The sequence below is a fragment of the Balaenoptera musculus genome, chromosome 3 (genome assembly GCF_009873245.2).
Source record: "Balaenoptera musculus isolate JJ_BM4_2016_0621 chromosome 3, mBalMus1.pri.v3, whole genome shotgun sequence".
NCBI lineage: Eukaryota > Metazoa > Chordata > Mammalia > Artiodactyla > Balaenopteridae > Balaenoptera > Balaenoptera musculus.
In genome coordinates, this window is record NC_045787.1 from 143,298,871 (window position 1) to 143,315,307 (window position 16,437).

General features: G+C 37.2%; 1 protein-coding gene across 8 annotated transcripts in view; it reads left to right on the forward strand.

Annotated features, from left to right (window-relative positions):
• PWWP2A (PWWP domain containing 2A) overlaps nt 1–16,437 on the forward strand; it is a 93,521-nt gene that overhangs the window by 65,253 nt on the left and 11,831 nt on the right. For 3 of the 8 annotated variants that reach the window (XM_036846717.1, XM_036846713.1, XM_036846714.1), the window contains exon 2: nt 10,352–13,002. The exons of 2 other annotated variants lie outside the window; for them this stretch is intronic. In XM_036846717.1, coding sequence (XP_036702612.1) covers nt 10,419–12,035 — 1,617 coding nt within the window. In that variant the 5' untranslated portion in view covers nt 10,352–10,418 and the 3' untranslated portion in view covers nt 12,036–13,002. Of the gene's footprint in view, nt 1–408; nt 555–10,351; nt 13,003–16,437 lie in introns of those variants that run through there. 3 more of the 8 variants (XM_036846715.1, XM_036846718.1, XM_036846716.1) reach the window with 2 other exon arrangements.

The window sequence follows — 16,437 nt, forward strand, 5'->3', positions numbered from 1 at the left end:
GTGGTAGATATTAGTAGGTGTATCGAAGATGCCTTTTTGCTTATGGAATAAGATGAACAGCTGGGAGTCACAGCAGTTTGTGAGAGTTACATTTTGTGTTTGAATAGGAAAGCACTGAGAAATTGAAGATGCTTTTCTGAATGATATACAATTCTCTAAGGTTTGAAAACAACCCTGTTCTAATTCTAATACATTTCTATATTTTGCCATTACCATGTAGCTTATGACTTGGGTGGGGAGTTACCCTGGTAGGTAGGAAGGGCAGAGCGCTCTGTTCCTCACTCAACCAGGAATCGCTGCTTGGTTTTAAGATAAGAATTGCTCTTCAGTTCAATTTAGTGAATTCTTCAGGCATTTTTGAAAATGGGGTTTCTTCTTCATATATGGTCCTAGGTCTTAAATGTTTTGCCTTGGTGGGCCTGGCCCTGGCAACAGTGGAGTCCACTTCGTCATGGGAGGAATCACAAAATGTCACATTTGAATCTTGTTGAGCACGAGATCAGCATTAAGTGCTGGATGACTGAATTGGAAAAGAATTTAAAGACTAACATATAGTAAGTTGTTGGACAACCTGTTTTTGGTAAAATAGAAATAGTGAAATAAATTGAATAATTTGCCTTTTAGAAAAAGTCCATCTGTTGAGAAATAACTTAGACCTCTGTGTGGTAGACTCTGTTGGACATAATACAAAAGAAATATCAAAAGTACATAGAAATCATAATGGAAACATAGAGAACTTAAAACTGCTTATTGGTGTCATAGGGCCAGGACCAAGGGAATTCTTTTCAAGTGTTTGAAAGCGGTGATGAGTATTTATGTTAATAATTAAAAAGATTCTTTTATATCAGTGTTCATTTTCTTGGGAAAATGTCAAGTATCGTTCTCTAAGTGATGCTGTACAAAAGTGAAGTCAAGATCTGTCTGCTCTTAGAAGTATTTTGCCACTTTGTGGTCATTATCATTTTCTTGGATGGTTTTTTAAAAGAAGAATTTACTGTTAGGGAGTTAAATAATTTGAGTACCACACAGATGTTGTGACTATTTTTGCTTTTAAAAAGGCTGAAGCGTCAGTGTTTTCTCTATAGTTGTTTCCATCTTTATTTCCAAAATATCCAGGTAAGTTGTTTTTAGAGGATTGTTTGAAGGTACATGAGTGGGAGCTTAAAATCTGAATTATTCGGGTTTAACTTCTTTTTTCCCTCCCTCCAAAAGCAAAGCTATATTTATAACAGGGGATTGCATAGACTTTTTAAAAGATTGAGTAAATTCTTACGGTTACAGAGATGTTCTTTTAAGACTTTTATGCAGCCCGCCCTCGGTTAATTTTAAAAGATACTTCCTGGCATTCTTGTTCATAATTGGTGGATGTTTTGTTTGTACGTTGATAAAGTCATCCTCCCTCCCTCCTCACCCATTTGGGTACCCACAGTCCCTGCAGATTGCCCTTGTAATACTTGGGGCTTTTAATTAAAAACACTATCCATTCACTTAGTTAACAGAATTGAGTATGTTTTAATTTTACTCTAATAATAGTTACCATGTATCAAGTCTACTTACTGTGTACTAGGCTGTATGGTAAGCAATTATGTATACTCTTAATTAATCTTGAAGTTAATCTTGACAATTCTGTCAAGTTACTTAACTGCAATTCCAATATCCAAAAAGCTCTGAAAACTGAACCTTCTGTTAATTTTTTGGTGGCAGACCCTAACCTGACTGAAATTATGTGAGCATATTGTATGTATTTATCCCATTTAGCGTGAATGTTCTTTCATTTCATTTTACTGCTGAAATAGTAATACGCTTGATGATAGGTGCTTATTATCTTTTGGAAACTGGGAAAATTCTGAATTCTGAAGCCTGTTCACCTCCATGGGGTTCAGAAAAGAGTATGTGTACCTGTTAGCTCCTCCACTTCCTTAGTGGGGGCATGGAGGTGGAGGGAGAGGGGTTAAGTAACTTGAAGTGAGGGGAAGCAGTAATAGTAGTAGTAGTGGTTAAGAACCTGACTTTGGGCCGACTGCCTGGATTCATGTCTTGTCTCTACTGCTCACTAGCTGTGTGATCTTGGGAAGGCCATTACACTCTGTGCTTTAGTTTCATCAGCTATAAATTGTGATGATTACATCAACTGATGCAAATAAGTACATATTTAGAATAGTGCCTGGCACATAGTAAATGCTATATCGTTGTTAACTAATAATACTTTTATGAAGTAGCTACTAAGTGGCAGCACTAAGATGACAGCAGCTATTATAGTCACTTAAATGGGTTTGCTTGAATAGCCACTCAACCTAAATGTATTGTGGCCTACAGTATAATCTGCATCTTCAAAATACCTTGAAAAAGTCTGTGGAAGCTTCAGGTAATACTGGTGAAGTATAACTTTCCCCTTTTAATAAGGAAGGATGACATTTATATTTTACGAGGGAATGAGATAACTAGGAGTTTTGTGATGGATGGTAGGGGTTGTGTCTCAATCTTTTCTTCCCAATACCCCTTGGGGCAGATGGCTTATGAGGAAAATTACGGGCTTTGTCATGAAGAGAAAGTTATAGTCTCATCAGGGAAATTTAGTCCTTACAGTCTCTCTGCTTCTTACATGCTTCTAAAACATAATTGAGGGACTTCCCTGGTGGTCCAGGGGCTAAGAATCCAACTTCCATTGCAGGGGACTAGGGTTCGATCCCTGGTCGGGGAACTAAGATCCCACAAGCCGCAGGGCAACTAAGCCCGCACGAACTAAGCCTGCACGCTCTAGAGCCCGCCGGTCACCACCTACTGAGCCCGTGTGCTCTGGAGCCTGCACGCCACAATTAGAAGCCCTCGCGCCGCAACGAAAGAGCCCACGAGCCACAACTAAGACCCGATGCATCCAAATAAATATTTTTTTAAAAAACCATAATTGAGAAGGGCTCACATTTGAGAATGACATACTTCAAAGTTAGGGAAAGGAAGATGTTTTTGTGTTCTTTGTACTTATTAAATGGTGGGAACAGACTAGTACAGCTAAACTTTTTAACGAAGTGATGTACACTTTTGGTCCCATCACTATATATTTAATCAGAAGCCTTCACTGGTCTTGTCTTTTTGAGAGACTAGTATTTTTTTGTTGTTGTTGTTAACATCTTTATTGGAGTATAATTGCTTTACCTTGTTGTGTTAGCTTCTGCTGTATAACAAAGTGAATCAACTATTCGTATACATATATCCCCATATCCTCTCCCTCTTGTGTCTCCCTCCCACCTTCCCTATCCCACCCCTCTAGGTGGTCACAAAGCACTGAGCTGATCTCCCTGTGCTATATGCAGCTGCTTCCCAATAGCTATCTATTTCACCTTTGGTAGTGTATATATGTCCATGCCACTCTCTCACTTCATCCCAGCTTACCCTTCCCCCTCCCTGTGTCCTCAGGTCCGTTCTCTACATCTACGTCTTTATTCCTGTCCTGCCCCTAGGTTCTTCGGAACCATTTTTTATTTATTTATTTATTTTTGAGACGAGTATTCTTCATCCATCACACTCTTACCTAACCCTCCCTTATACACTCACCAACATGCCCTCTTTTTCCACCAGATGGTTATCTGTATTTTGTTGCTTGTTTAAGCCTCTGAATCCTTACCTGTCTCCTATGGAGGGGGCTGTTTGCTGACTGGTAATTCCTACGCTGCATCTTTTCACCTGTTGGCTTTTCTGCACCTGCTCAGTGTTTCACTTTTTTAAACTAACTTAAGTTGGCTACCAACATTCAAAAATGGGCAACCAGTCTCTGCCTCTGCTGTTTTGCTCTTCACTTAACCTGTTTGGACTCTTCCAGGTGTAGTCAGTTTCCTGCAAAGCTCATTGCCTAATCACTAATCCTCGGTGCTTTCTTTCCCTCTAGTCTGTAGCCTCTTTTGGCAGTGACTGTGGTCTCACCTACTACAGTTAGGTCCTAGGGTTGGGACCTAGTTTTATACTGTGTGACTAATTAGCATACTTGTATTTGAATAGATTTTGTGCTTAATGGTACTTCAGGTGAGTTTGCTGGCATTTATGCTTAAGTAGAACAAATTTTTTTATATACTTTCTTTGCTTGAAATTTTTTTTTTTTTTCTTGGCCATGCCACAGCATGTGGGATCTTAGTTCCCCAACCAGGGATCAAACCCGTGCTCCCTGCAATAGACGCCTGGAGTCTTAACCACTGGACTGCCAGAGAAGTCCCTCCTTGAAAGTTTTGATGGAACTGAGATGTAAACTGAATCTAAGATTATACTTTTAAAAATAATTTTTAAACTTTATTTTGAAATAATTTCAAAGCAGAGAACTCAAACTCTTTATCTAGATGCACTGATTTTTAACATTTTGTCACATTTGCTTTATCATTCTTTATATAAACATGTTTTTCCCTTGAACTATTTGAGAGTAGGTTGCAATACATCATTCTCCTTCACCCCTTAATACTTGAGTATTTATTTCCTAGGATCAAAGATATTCTCGTACATAACCACAATATAGTTTTCAAATTCAGGAAACATTGATAAGAGAACTTTTATCTGTTTTGTAGCCCATATTTCATTACTCTGTCACTTTTCTCAAAAATGTCCTTTAAAACTTTTTTCGTCCAGTAAAAGATCATGTATTGCATTTAGTTGCAATATAATATAGAATATATGTAATGGGGACTCTTTCTCAATTTAGGGTTGTCTGATATTTGCTTAGGAGAGGCTCAGGTTATACATGCAATGTTGTGTGCTCGGGCACCACATCTGTGGGCATGTGATCTTCATGTGCCCTCATTGGTGAATGTTCACTTGAGTCCTTCCTCAGGTCAGGGTGTTGTCCTGTGTAATTACTATTTCCCCTGGACTAATAATTCCTTTACTACCATGGAAATATACTGCTTCTCGTCAAACTTGCCACTCTTCATTAGGTAGATAGACAATTAAAAACATTTTTAATTGTGGTAAAAAACACATAAAATATACCATTTTAATCATTTTTAAGTGTATATAGTTCAGCAGTGTTAAGTACGTTCGCATTGTTGTGAAGCAGATCTCCAGAACTTTTTATCTTGCAAAACTAAAATTCTATACCCCTTAAACAACTCCTGATTTTTCCCTCCCCCAAGTCCCCGGCAACCATTCTACTTTTTCGTTCTATAAATTTGACTACTTCAGATATCTTATGTAAGTGGAATCATACACTATCTTTTTGTGATGGACTTGTTTCACTTAGCATAATGTTTTCAAGGTTCCTACATGTTGTAGCATGTGACAGGATTTCTATTTGAAGACTGAGTAATGTTGCATTGTATGTATGTACCACACTTTGTTTATCCATTTGTCTGTTAAGAGGCATTTGGGCTGTTTCTACCTTTTGGCTACGGTGAATGCTACTATGTACATGGGTGTGCAGATATCTCTTTGAGATCCTTTTTTCTCAATTATTTTGGCTATATACCCAGAAGTGGATGTGCTGGCTTGTATTTTTAATTTTTTGAGGCATAGATGTACATTTAATTTTGTAAAATTTTCTATTGCATGTAGCTGACTATTGAACTAATTTCATTCATCCTGAGATTAAACTCTGCCATAATAACCAATCTTGCAGAGATGCAACGTGAACCAGGATAAACTTGCTTCACAGTTTTTCCTCCTTTATGATTGAACCTGTTGCTAATTTAAGGAGTGAGGTAGTTTCTGAAAACATCTGCTTGAAATGAAATACATCTAGATATTTTTTTAAATGAGTTAGTTGCATGTAATTTTTTCCTACTGTAGCATCTTTAAGAGAAAAGAATTAAGAGAGGGAAAGCTTTCTTTTTGTCTTTCCTTGATATATTTATTGGAGGGAGGTTTGGTCCAGAAAGAACACTGGGGCCTGTCTCAACTAACCCGCCTGAACTTTTTTTCTGAGCATTTGTTTCGCATTTACGTTAGCTGAAGATTCTTTTTCACAGTGATTTTCTCTTGCTTTGACACAAAATAACTAGTAAGCCCCAGTATTCTCCCTCCTCAGAATTTTGACACTCATTACTCCTAAATTATTAAGATGATAGCTAGTTTTAAAACTTTTTATAGATTCACAGGAATTTGCAAAGATAGTGCAGAGAGGTCTCTTGTATACTTTACCTAGTTTTCCCCAAAAGCTATTTTAAATTAAGCCATAATACCTGAGTAATTTTCCTTTAGAATTTTTGGGTACAAAAAATTGTAAATGGGTAAGGGTTAGAATGAGTCACTAATACATTAATAAATACCCTCATGCTGCACAAATAAGGGGAGGGGAAGGAGCAGAGATAGTTTGAGTCTTATTACTCAACTCATGGAGTATTTGTAAAAAGTTCTTTTAGGAAAAGCTCAAGCAAGGGACACTAGTCAGCTTTCCACATCTCCACTGATCATTAAAATCTTCCTCTGCTGAGGTCACTCTTTGGTGAGCATTCATATGGGGCATAAATATCTTCACCTTAGAAAAAGCTAAAGCAGACATGCTTGCTAAAAATTCAGATCCTGGGTTTCACCCTAGGAGAGTCTTACCATCCAGTCTTGGGGCAGGGCTTAAGAATCTCCATTTTCAAACACCACCGAGTGTTGTTGTGTTGCAGATTTCCCTGACTGTATTTGAGAAATTAGATTTTAGGGGTTTTAGGAGACATAATTTTGTTGCTACTTTATATTCTTTTTTTTTTTTAAATTTATTTATTTTATTTATTTATTTTTGTCTGCGTTGGGTCTTCATTGCTGTGGGCGGGCTTTCTCTAGTTGCAGCGAGTGGGGGCTACTCTTCGTTGTGGTGCGCGGGCTTCTCATTGCGGTGGCTTCTCCTGTTGCGGAGCAGGGGCTCTAGGTGTGCGGGCTTCAGTAGTTGTGGCGCATGGGTCAGTAGTTGTGGCTCACGGGCTTAGTTGCTCCGCAGCATGTGGGATCTTCCCGGACCAGGGCTGGAACCCGTGTCCCCTGCATTGGCAGGCGGATTCTTAACCACTGCGCCACCAGGGAAGCCCTACTTTATATTCTTATTAAGGTAATAGTTTCATAAGTCAGTGGCTTTCAAACTTTTGAGCATAGTTGCAAATATATTTTATCTGTAGACCCCTGTATATACATATATACATGAAACAGATTCATTGCAGTTACATATATTTACACTGTTTTTTAATTTAAATCATAGCTGTGACCCATGAAATTTGATTCCACAACCAACCTCTCCACACTCAGTTTGAAAACATGGCCATGGTATTAAATGTTGTCCATGGAAGGGTAACAGAATGATTACTAAGATGGAGTAGGACACTGATTCCCCTTTTCCTCTTACAATAATTTATCCTCCTGGTCTTTGAGGAAGTTTTATTATTAGTTAAAAATATTTTTCTACCTAGAGTCTGTCATACAGAGTGAAGTAAGTCAGAAAGAGAAAAACAAATACCATATGCTAACACATATATATGGAATCTTAAAAAAAAATGGTACTGATGAACCTAGTGGCAGGGCAGGAATAAAGACGTAGACATAGAGAATGGGCTTGAGGACATGGCGAGGAGGGGGAAGCTGGGGCGAAGTGATAGTGACATCGACATATACACACTACCAAATGTAAAATAGATAGCTAGTGGGAAGCAGCCACGTAGCACAGGGAGATCAGCTCGTCCACCTAGAGTGGTGGGATAGGGAGGGTGGGAGGGAGACACAAGAGGGAGGAGATATGGGGATATATATACATATAGCTGATTCACTTTGTTATACAGCAGAAACTAACACAACATTGTAAAGCAATTATACTCCAATAAAGATGTTAAAAAAAATTAAAAAAATTTTTTTCTGCTTTTGCCAATCCACTACCCACAATTACCAGTCTTTTTTTTTTCCCCCTTTTTCTTTTGGTGCCTGCAGTTTCCATTCATCATTACACAATTAAGTGCCTCCCTATGTTATTAAAAACATTTAATGCTTGTATTTTATATGCTTAAGAAGGTAAGGCAAGGAAGAAGAAAAACCCAGAAGTGAAATTAATGTTCTTATTAAACTCCATGAAGGTAGACATATCAGATTTCACAGCTTATGTGATATAAACAGCTTTAAAGTAATTGGCTGGATCATCCTCACATTGAAATAATGAATTAGAGATATAGAAAGGATCCCAAACTCTGGTAAATTATTAGTTGAAAGTAAGATCATATTACTTAAATGAAGTAAATTAAATGAAGTTCAGCCAAGAAAAATGGCTAACATTTGTTGACCTAGTAATCCTCCCCTGAATTCTCTAAGGTAGGAAAATAGTGTTACTCCCTTTTACATATGCAAAAACTGAATTTAGAGAGGTTTAGTACTGCTTGAGGATACAAAGTTGGTAAAAAACTTTTAAGATGCTCGAGGTTTAGTTATTCCTAATAAAAGGAAGGAAATTTGTTCTCTCAGTTATGGAAACAAGTGAAAGTATAATGGGGCAAAATGATGGCTTCTTATACAAGTTAGAAAATTTTATTGTTAATACAAATAGTGGTCTCACCTCCTAAGTTATATTGTTTTATGCAGCTCTAGATTAAAACACAAAAATAACCTCTGTCTTCCTGTCACCTTGAAAAAGTGGTTGTTGAGCACCTCCATATAAGCTAAGGCCAGATGCTCAAAGTGCCTTGCAGTTAAGTAGTCAGGAAGCAACACTTGGGTATGAAATACTATGCTAGAATAGAAAGCTATTTATTTATAATTGAAGTATAGTTGAGTTGAAAGCTACTTTTTGCAGAGTTTGATATAGTGGGGAATGTGTCCTTCCTTTGTGGATTAGCCCAGACCCAAATTTGTCCCACTCTAGGTAAAAAAGGCTTTCCTCTTCCTTTGTGGTTTGTATTTGCTAAAAGTTGTTGGTTTGTGGTAGCCAAGCTAACAAGACTTCAGGAAGAAAACCATTTAGGCGTTGGAACCAGATGTCCTGGTGTTGGCTCTTCCTGTATCCCTACCCAAGTTTAGGTGTATCTGCAGCCCTAAAAACTTAATCTCAAGATTTCTTTCCAACAAAGAATTCTGTACCTTTTTGGGGACATAAAGACATTTTAGAGAATCTGAGAACCAAGACTCATTCTCCAGAAAAACAGAACTATACAAAACATTTGTATCGAATAATGTCAGGGGTTCTACCTGACTACTTGAAGCCAGTCCTTAGGTTCTAAGCACCTCTGCTTTAGAGGATTGGTGTTAGAATTGTATTGTGTTCAGTACTGTTTGACTCAATGAGTGCCTAAAATTAGCATGTACATGATGAAATCATTTGGTAGTGTGATTTTATTTTTATATGCAGGAATCTGAGTATAGCAAGTTTAGATTTAAGGGTTCTTAATGTTTAGCCCAGGCAGATTAAACCACAGTTATTTCTAAGTCTAAATGAGAAACAAGGTTATTTGACCCCTGTTTTATTAGAAACTGATAATTGTAGAGATTTGTGTTCTATACCAGTGCTTTGCAAACTGGGTCTGGACCTGTAAGGGAGTTTTGAAATCCATTTAATGCATCTGACTAGCATCAAAACAAATGAAAATAGACCAGAGCAGAAAAAAATATAATTATGTATCACATAATATAAGGTCAAGTATTTAATGAAACTTTTGCTTAAGTGTATTTATGTGCATGCATGTATACATGCATAAACATTTTATTGGATTGTAGTGTGAAAATATTTCTTAATGTATGATGTGATTTTAAAAAGCTAGAAAGCTATAGCTCTATACCTGTCTGCTTTTGAGGTTATTTGAGTATCTGAATTTCTAGTATTTTTGTGGTTTTTTTCTTGGGAGGGTGGCCGGGTTGGATGAAGGCCATAAGAGTTAGGGTAGAACAGTAGAGAAGCAAATGCCTTTGAATCTTTATAGTGTTTAAACAATAAAGTTGAGATGGGATTTTACTGATTCAATATTTTGGGGTAGTTAGGGCTGAATTTGTTTTGTGAAGCTTTTGAAAGCCATTATAACCAGAGGAAGATATGTATGTTACAAATTTATAGTTGCATTTACTAGACATGTTGTCTATAGTTGAGTGAACGTTATATCAAATGATATTAATTATTAAGCTATCTGATAGAACATCCTTACTGATTCAAGACTGGAAAGATCTATTTTAAATAACATCAGCTATTATGGCATTGCTTAGAGCAACTATTGAGTATTTCTTTTTGAGTGTAGACCTAAAATGTAAGCCCCCCAAAAATGGAGGGCTTTGGGACCCAGGGAGGTTGTCTGTAGGTTTTTGGTTTTGTTTTTTAAAGCGAAATAGTTTTCAGGAAAGGTCATATAAATAAACATTAGGTGGTGTTTCAAGAAACTGAATTATAGACACTAACTTAATGGCTTCTTTTTTCCTTTCATTTCTTTCAAAGGTTTGGGCCCCATGGGATCCCTGTGACAGTATTTCCCAAAAGGGAATATAAGGATAAACCTGAAGCCATGCAGCTCCAAAATAATACATTCCAAGAAGGGACAGATGTCAAGCGTGAAGTGAATGGTGCTGTTCCCGAAGACCCTTCTCCTGTCCCGCCTCCTGAGCTGAGCTTGGCCGAAAGCCTGTGGACTTCCAAACCACCACCTCTCTTCCATGAAGGAGCACCTTATCCTCCCCCTTTGTTTATCAGGGACACATATAACCAATCAATACCTCAGCCACCTCCTCGGAAAATTAAGCGACCCAAACGAAAAATGTACAGGGAAGAACCTACTTCAATAATGAATGCTATTAAACTACGACCCAGGCAAGTCTTGTGTGACAAGTGTAAAAACAGTGTCGTTGCTGAAAAAAAAGAAATTAGAAAAGGTAGTAGTGCAAGTGACTCTTCTAAATATGAAGATAAAAAACGGAGAAATGAAAGTGTAACTACTGTGAACAAAAAACTGAAAACTGACCATAAGGTGGATGGGAAAAACCAAAATGAAAGCCAGAAAAGAAATGCTGTGGTTAAGGTTTCAAATATTGCTCACAGCAGAGGCAGAGTAGTCAAAGTTTCTGCTCAGGCAAATACATCAAAAGCTCAGTTAAGTACTAAAAAAGTGCTCCAGAATAAGAACATGGATCATGCAAAAGCTCGGGAAGTGCTGAAAATTGCCAAAGAAAAGGCACAGAAGAAGCAAAGTGAAACCTCTACGTCCAAAAATGCACATTCAAAAGTCCATTTCACACGTCGATACCAGAATCCTAGCTCAGGTTCCCTTCCACCCCGGGTTCGTTTAAAACCACAGAGGTACAGGAATGAAGAAAATGACTCTTCTCTGAAGACAGGACTGGAGAAAATGCGGAGCGGCAAGATGGCACCAAAGCCCCAGTCCCGCTGCACCTCTACCCGCTCAGCAGGTGAGGCCCCTTCAGAAAATCAGAGTCCCTCCAAAGGCCCTGAAGAGGCCAGCAGTGAGGTTCAGGACACAACTGAAGTGCTTGTGCCTGGTGAGCAGGATGAACCACAGACGCTGGGCAAAAAGGGCAGCAGAAGCAATGTCTCTGTTTACATGACCTTAAATCAAAAGAAATCTGACTCTTCCAGTGCTTCAGTGTGTAGCATTGATAGCACAGATGATTTGAAATCCTCCAACTCTGAGTGTAGTTCTTCTGAAAGCTTTGATTTTCCTCCAGGCTGTATGCATGCACCTTCCACATCCTCTACTTCCTCCTCTTCAAAGGAAGAGAAAAAGCTCAGTAATTCCTTGAAAATGAAAGTCTTTTCCAAAAACGTCTCTAAGTGCGTCACACCAGATGGCAGGACCATATGTGTAGGGGACATTGTTTGGGCCAAGATATATGGCTTCCCCTGGTGGCCAGCCCGTATTCTTACTATAACTGTGAGCCGGAAAGATAACGGCCTTTTAGTCCGACAGGAGGCCCGTATTTCATGGTTCGGGTCTCCAACAACATCTTTCCTGGCTCTTTCGCAACTCTCCCCCTTTTTAGAAAACTTCCAGTCACGCTTTAATAAGAAGAGAAAGGGCCTGTATCGCAAGGCTATCACAGAGGCAGCTAAGGCTGCCAAACAGCTGACCCCTGAAGTGCGGGCTCTGTTGACACAGTTTGAAACGTGAACATGGACAGTAAGGTAGGCAAGAACCTTTGGAAGGCGCCACAGATTTTCTAGTCTAGTTAGGGATAACTTCTACGAGGTAGCTTGGCCAAATTGGAGAGAGAACTTGCATTCAGTTGGCTGCTTTTTTATACTTAACCTTACAGCCATTTTTAGACTGAGAAGCTTAAACTGAACAAGCAATCAAATTTTGTCTTAAGGAAGTGAGATTTTAGTATTTTTCAGTTTTGAAGTCTAAAACCACCCCAAGGCATAGGAGCCATAGCCTCAACTGAAAATGAATTTTTGCAGGGACTGTTAATTGCCATTTGTACCTAGTACTGTGTGTATGTGTATATGTATATACACACATGTAAATATATGTGTGTGTGTATGCATAGATACATACATGTATCAAATATAGCCTGTCACTATGTGACACAGGTTGCATATCTGGGATCATAGTAAGGGCTGGTGAGCTAGGGGGAATAGTGAGGATATGTAATGACTACTTGTTTTTTAATTAATGAACACTTAGCCTTTCTATGTGCGTAATGGCACAGGAGTTTGATACTTAGATGTCTGACAAACTGAGATGCTTGCTGTTGAATTGCACACTGGGGAAATAGCCCAGTATTTGGGATTAAGACTGTCAAGGCTGGCTAGGTCTGAATCATCGCTCGCTCTCTTGTCCAGTGGGGACTTAACAAAAACTTTCAGACTTCTGGTTTGGGAGGTTAGATAGGTTTGTCTTTGGATATGTAAACAGTTGATTGCTAAATTTGGTCAGATTTCTCCTGACTGGCTCTTCCTAAATTCTTAGGATACGTCCTGGTAAATTACACTTTGTGAATTAATTGTCATATATGTAATTGTTGCATTTTGGATGTACCTAGTTTGATAATTTTTAAAAAATATTTCCATTTAAGGTATCTGTTTGCAGGTCAGAAAATGAGAAAATGTAATTGTGTAATGCTCTGAAATGTAAAAAAAACAAGCTGTAAATAAAATCAACTAAATCCAAATTATTTGTGTGTGTTTCTCAAAAAGCTTTGAAAAATTTCAAGATGGTAGAAAATTATTCTTTGTAATAGTGTATAGAGGAGATGAAAAAAATCACTTATTTTCCTATTTGCCCTATCAGGGAATATATAATCTGAGCATGATAAAATTCAGATAAGTGACTAATCAATATATTCTTAAAATGAGGTTTTGTAGTATAGAGGTCTGATATGCTTCTAGACTTGAGACCCTCCTCCAGCCAATTTCTCATAAGTGTATGGATTTTAATTATTTCATTTTTAGCTTTAGTATTTCATCACATGCTTCTTTTTCTTTTTTTTTCTTTTTTTACGTTTGTGTAATTAAAATCAATCTCTTTTCTGCTTGATCTTCTGCCTCAGGTATCATTGTTTTTGGGGCTTGTAACTTAGCTCACTATTTTTCTACATGGTCCATCTGTCCCTAAGATTTGATTTCTTATTTTCCATTTTTAGCTTTGTATTGTTAGTGAAAAATCTGATTGATTGCCTGTGGAGGCAAGTCTGTCCCAAGATTTTTAAAGTTGCTTTCATATTTTAGGCGTCCAACTTAGCTTTTAAATGTGATACAATGTCAGTTTGACACTTTTGGAAACTTGGAACTTTTAAAGAGCAACTTTTTGTGGATTTCTAAGTAATGCAGTTTGAAATATCTTAGTTACTATGGACTTAATTATGAAAAGATTAATGGAGATTGAAAATCAGTAGTCTTCGGTCAGCTTCCTTAAGGTAACGTACCGATTTCTGCAAAAGCAAGTGGAATTTCTTCTGGGGAACTCAGTCAATGCTTTTTGATTATAATAAACACACAATTAAAAAAAATGTTTCACTTGAATAGAACATATTCTTTCCTGCAAACAGAAATAATTATAGTATTTTAAAAATTCTTTGATTATAACAGGTTGAAAGAAGTTTATAGTGTGATTGAGGGGTTTTAAGGAAGTTATCTTAAAAGATTTTCAGGGTATCTGTTTCAGATTAGTGAATTTGTTCATTCAGATATTTTTGAAAGTTTGAAATCTAAGGTTCAGGAAGATTTAAACCAGGCAAAGCAAAGAGCCACCTAAGTTATGTAATTCTAAGGCTTTGGGTAATGATCCAGGTGAGTTTTATCCTAACATAGAAATGGTTTTGACAGTGGATACTGCTGATGTAGTTAAGTGCTTGGGCAAATGTGCTCTTGTGGGATAAACTAAATTTGATTTGTTTCAGAAGCCATGGAGAAAAAGAAGAAAGAGAAAGATAAAATCATGATTGTTGAGTATAAAAGTAACACTTAGTTTGATATAGTCCATACCTTTGAAGAAAAGGTTGAAGCATAATCACAAATGTGCATGATCTCTTATTATTATGCCAAATAATCCCTCTGTTTTAAACCAGCAGTCTGGCATATTTCATCAGAAGTTTCAATAGGGAAACAAGTTTGAAAGAATTTCTGTAATCTTTAAGATGTACTGTGTGTTCTAAACACTGAACCAATAGCTGCATACTAAACAGTGTTTTCAAACAAATTTCTTAAGCAGCTAAGATATATTTGTCCAGTATCCACTGTAGATGGAGATAGAGTTGAATTGGGTAATTGTAGCCATTTTTCTCTTACATTTCTCTTTAACAACAACAAAAAAGGAGACACTGAACTCTTTATATGGAGACAACCAAATGGGTATTTGTTTTCCCCCTTGCAGAGAGAAAACTAGGCTTAGGCCAGATCTCTAGTGGTCTAAGAAAAGTGGTTAGAATAGGATTAGCAAGGGGGAGAAACTACGGGACGTAAGAGCTGTGAAAGCTAAAGATGTCTTTATTTCTAGAAATCTTTGGAAATGTAAAGCATCAGAGTGTTTTTCTCATTCAGTTTTCTAGAATTTATAGACCAGAAAAGGTCTGGTCTGTAAGTTTGGAAGGGACTCTTTATAGATGTGGAACCAGACCTGAGATATCAGTGAGACCAAGAAAGTAGAATTCACTAGTCTGAAGCCTATTTACAGGACTAGATGGTGTGTCCCTACTTGGTTTTCATGGGGAAAATCTATAAATAATAATTTTAGATTGCTACTAAGTAGAAAAGACAACAGACAGGAATATAGATATGAAGATGGACTGCAGGCAAAGGACATGGAACTTACTAAAATCAGCTAAATGAATATCTTCATTAGCGGGTCTGAATTTCTAATTTAAAAATAGTGTTGCACCCCTATTTGAGCAGGTTGTACTTACTATTGGTTATGTTGAAGATACACATTTACATTCTTTTATATACATACACATTCTTTAATATAAAATAACTGAATTGAGAATTGGAAATACCTTAAGAAACCTATAATTTGGATCTAAAATTAGATTTTTCCTTTTAAGTTGTGAATTTTTCTATAGCTTGTGCTGCACTGGTTCACATTTGGTAGTATTCATAGCAGAGAAGAGATTGGCAAATGTCTAGAAAAGTTGATAATGTTTAAATTCAGGACAATGTTTTGATCTGTATCCGGTGATGGCCTCCAATAGGGAATTTGCCAGAGAGAATTCTGAAGACCCTGTTTCTAAGTTGGGACAAACTTAGTGTTTGCTTTGGAATTGTATTAACATGGTTGCTATTAAAACAATTAAAATGCCTGATAGAGGGAATTCAGAAATAGAACAGAAGGCTGGTGCTGTGCCAATAGCCAGGAGAAATAAAACAGCTAAGCTGCCTTAATTACCTTTACCTGGTTCTGACTTAGTTACTAGGCTCTTAATATTCTGTATTTACAGTTTGTGTACATTTACTGTACTCCATTTAACAAAGAGTGAATAGAAATAAAAAAATGAAAGCTTCAGTAATTAAAGTTATATAGGTGATCTATATATTTTTAGTTTTCCAGGATATCTTGGTGTTTTTACCGTGGACAGTTGATTCTGAGATCAGAGGAGAAAAGCTCAACTCTTTTTTGTTTATTCTTTACTCAAGTAAGAGACTTAACCTTTATAGACTCAAACAGCATTTTTTTCTGGTTTACTTTCTTTGGGACTTTAGGTGGAAATCATTTTTTCCTTCATATTAATAGAGCATTGTTATTTGCTGGGTTTTGTTTTTTTTTTGGTATTTAAAATATTATTAAATATACCTAACATACGGTTTACCATTTTTACCATTTTTTCAAGTACAGTTCTGTGGCACTAAGTACATCCATGTTGTGTAGTCCCCACTACCATCCATCTGTAACTTGTTTTTTGATACAAATCTTTTAAGTTTGGATGGTATTGTTCTGGCAGCCTGGCTTCCAGCGTTCCTTCCTAATCAACCTGCAGTGCTGCACGGGGCTAACGGTGCCCCCATTTTTAAGAACTATAACTACCTCTTGGTAAAATTTTTAGGTCAATTAGTACGACTGCATTTACCTATTAAATACT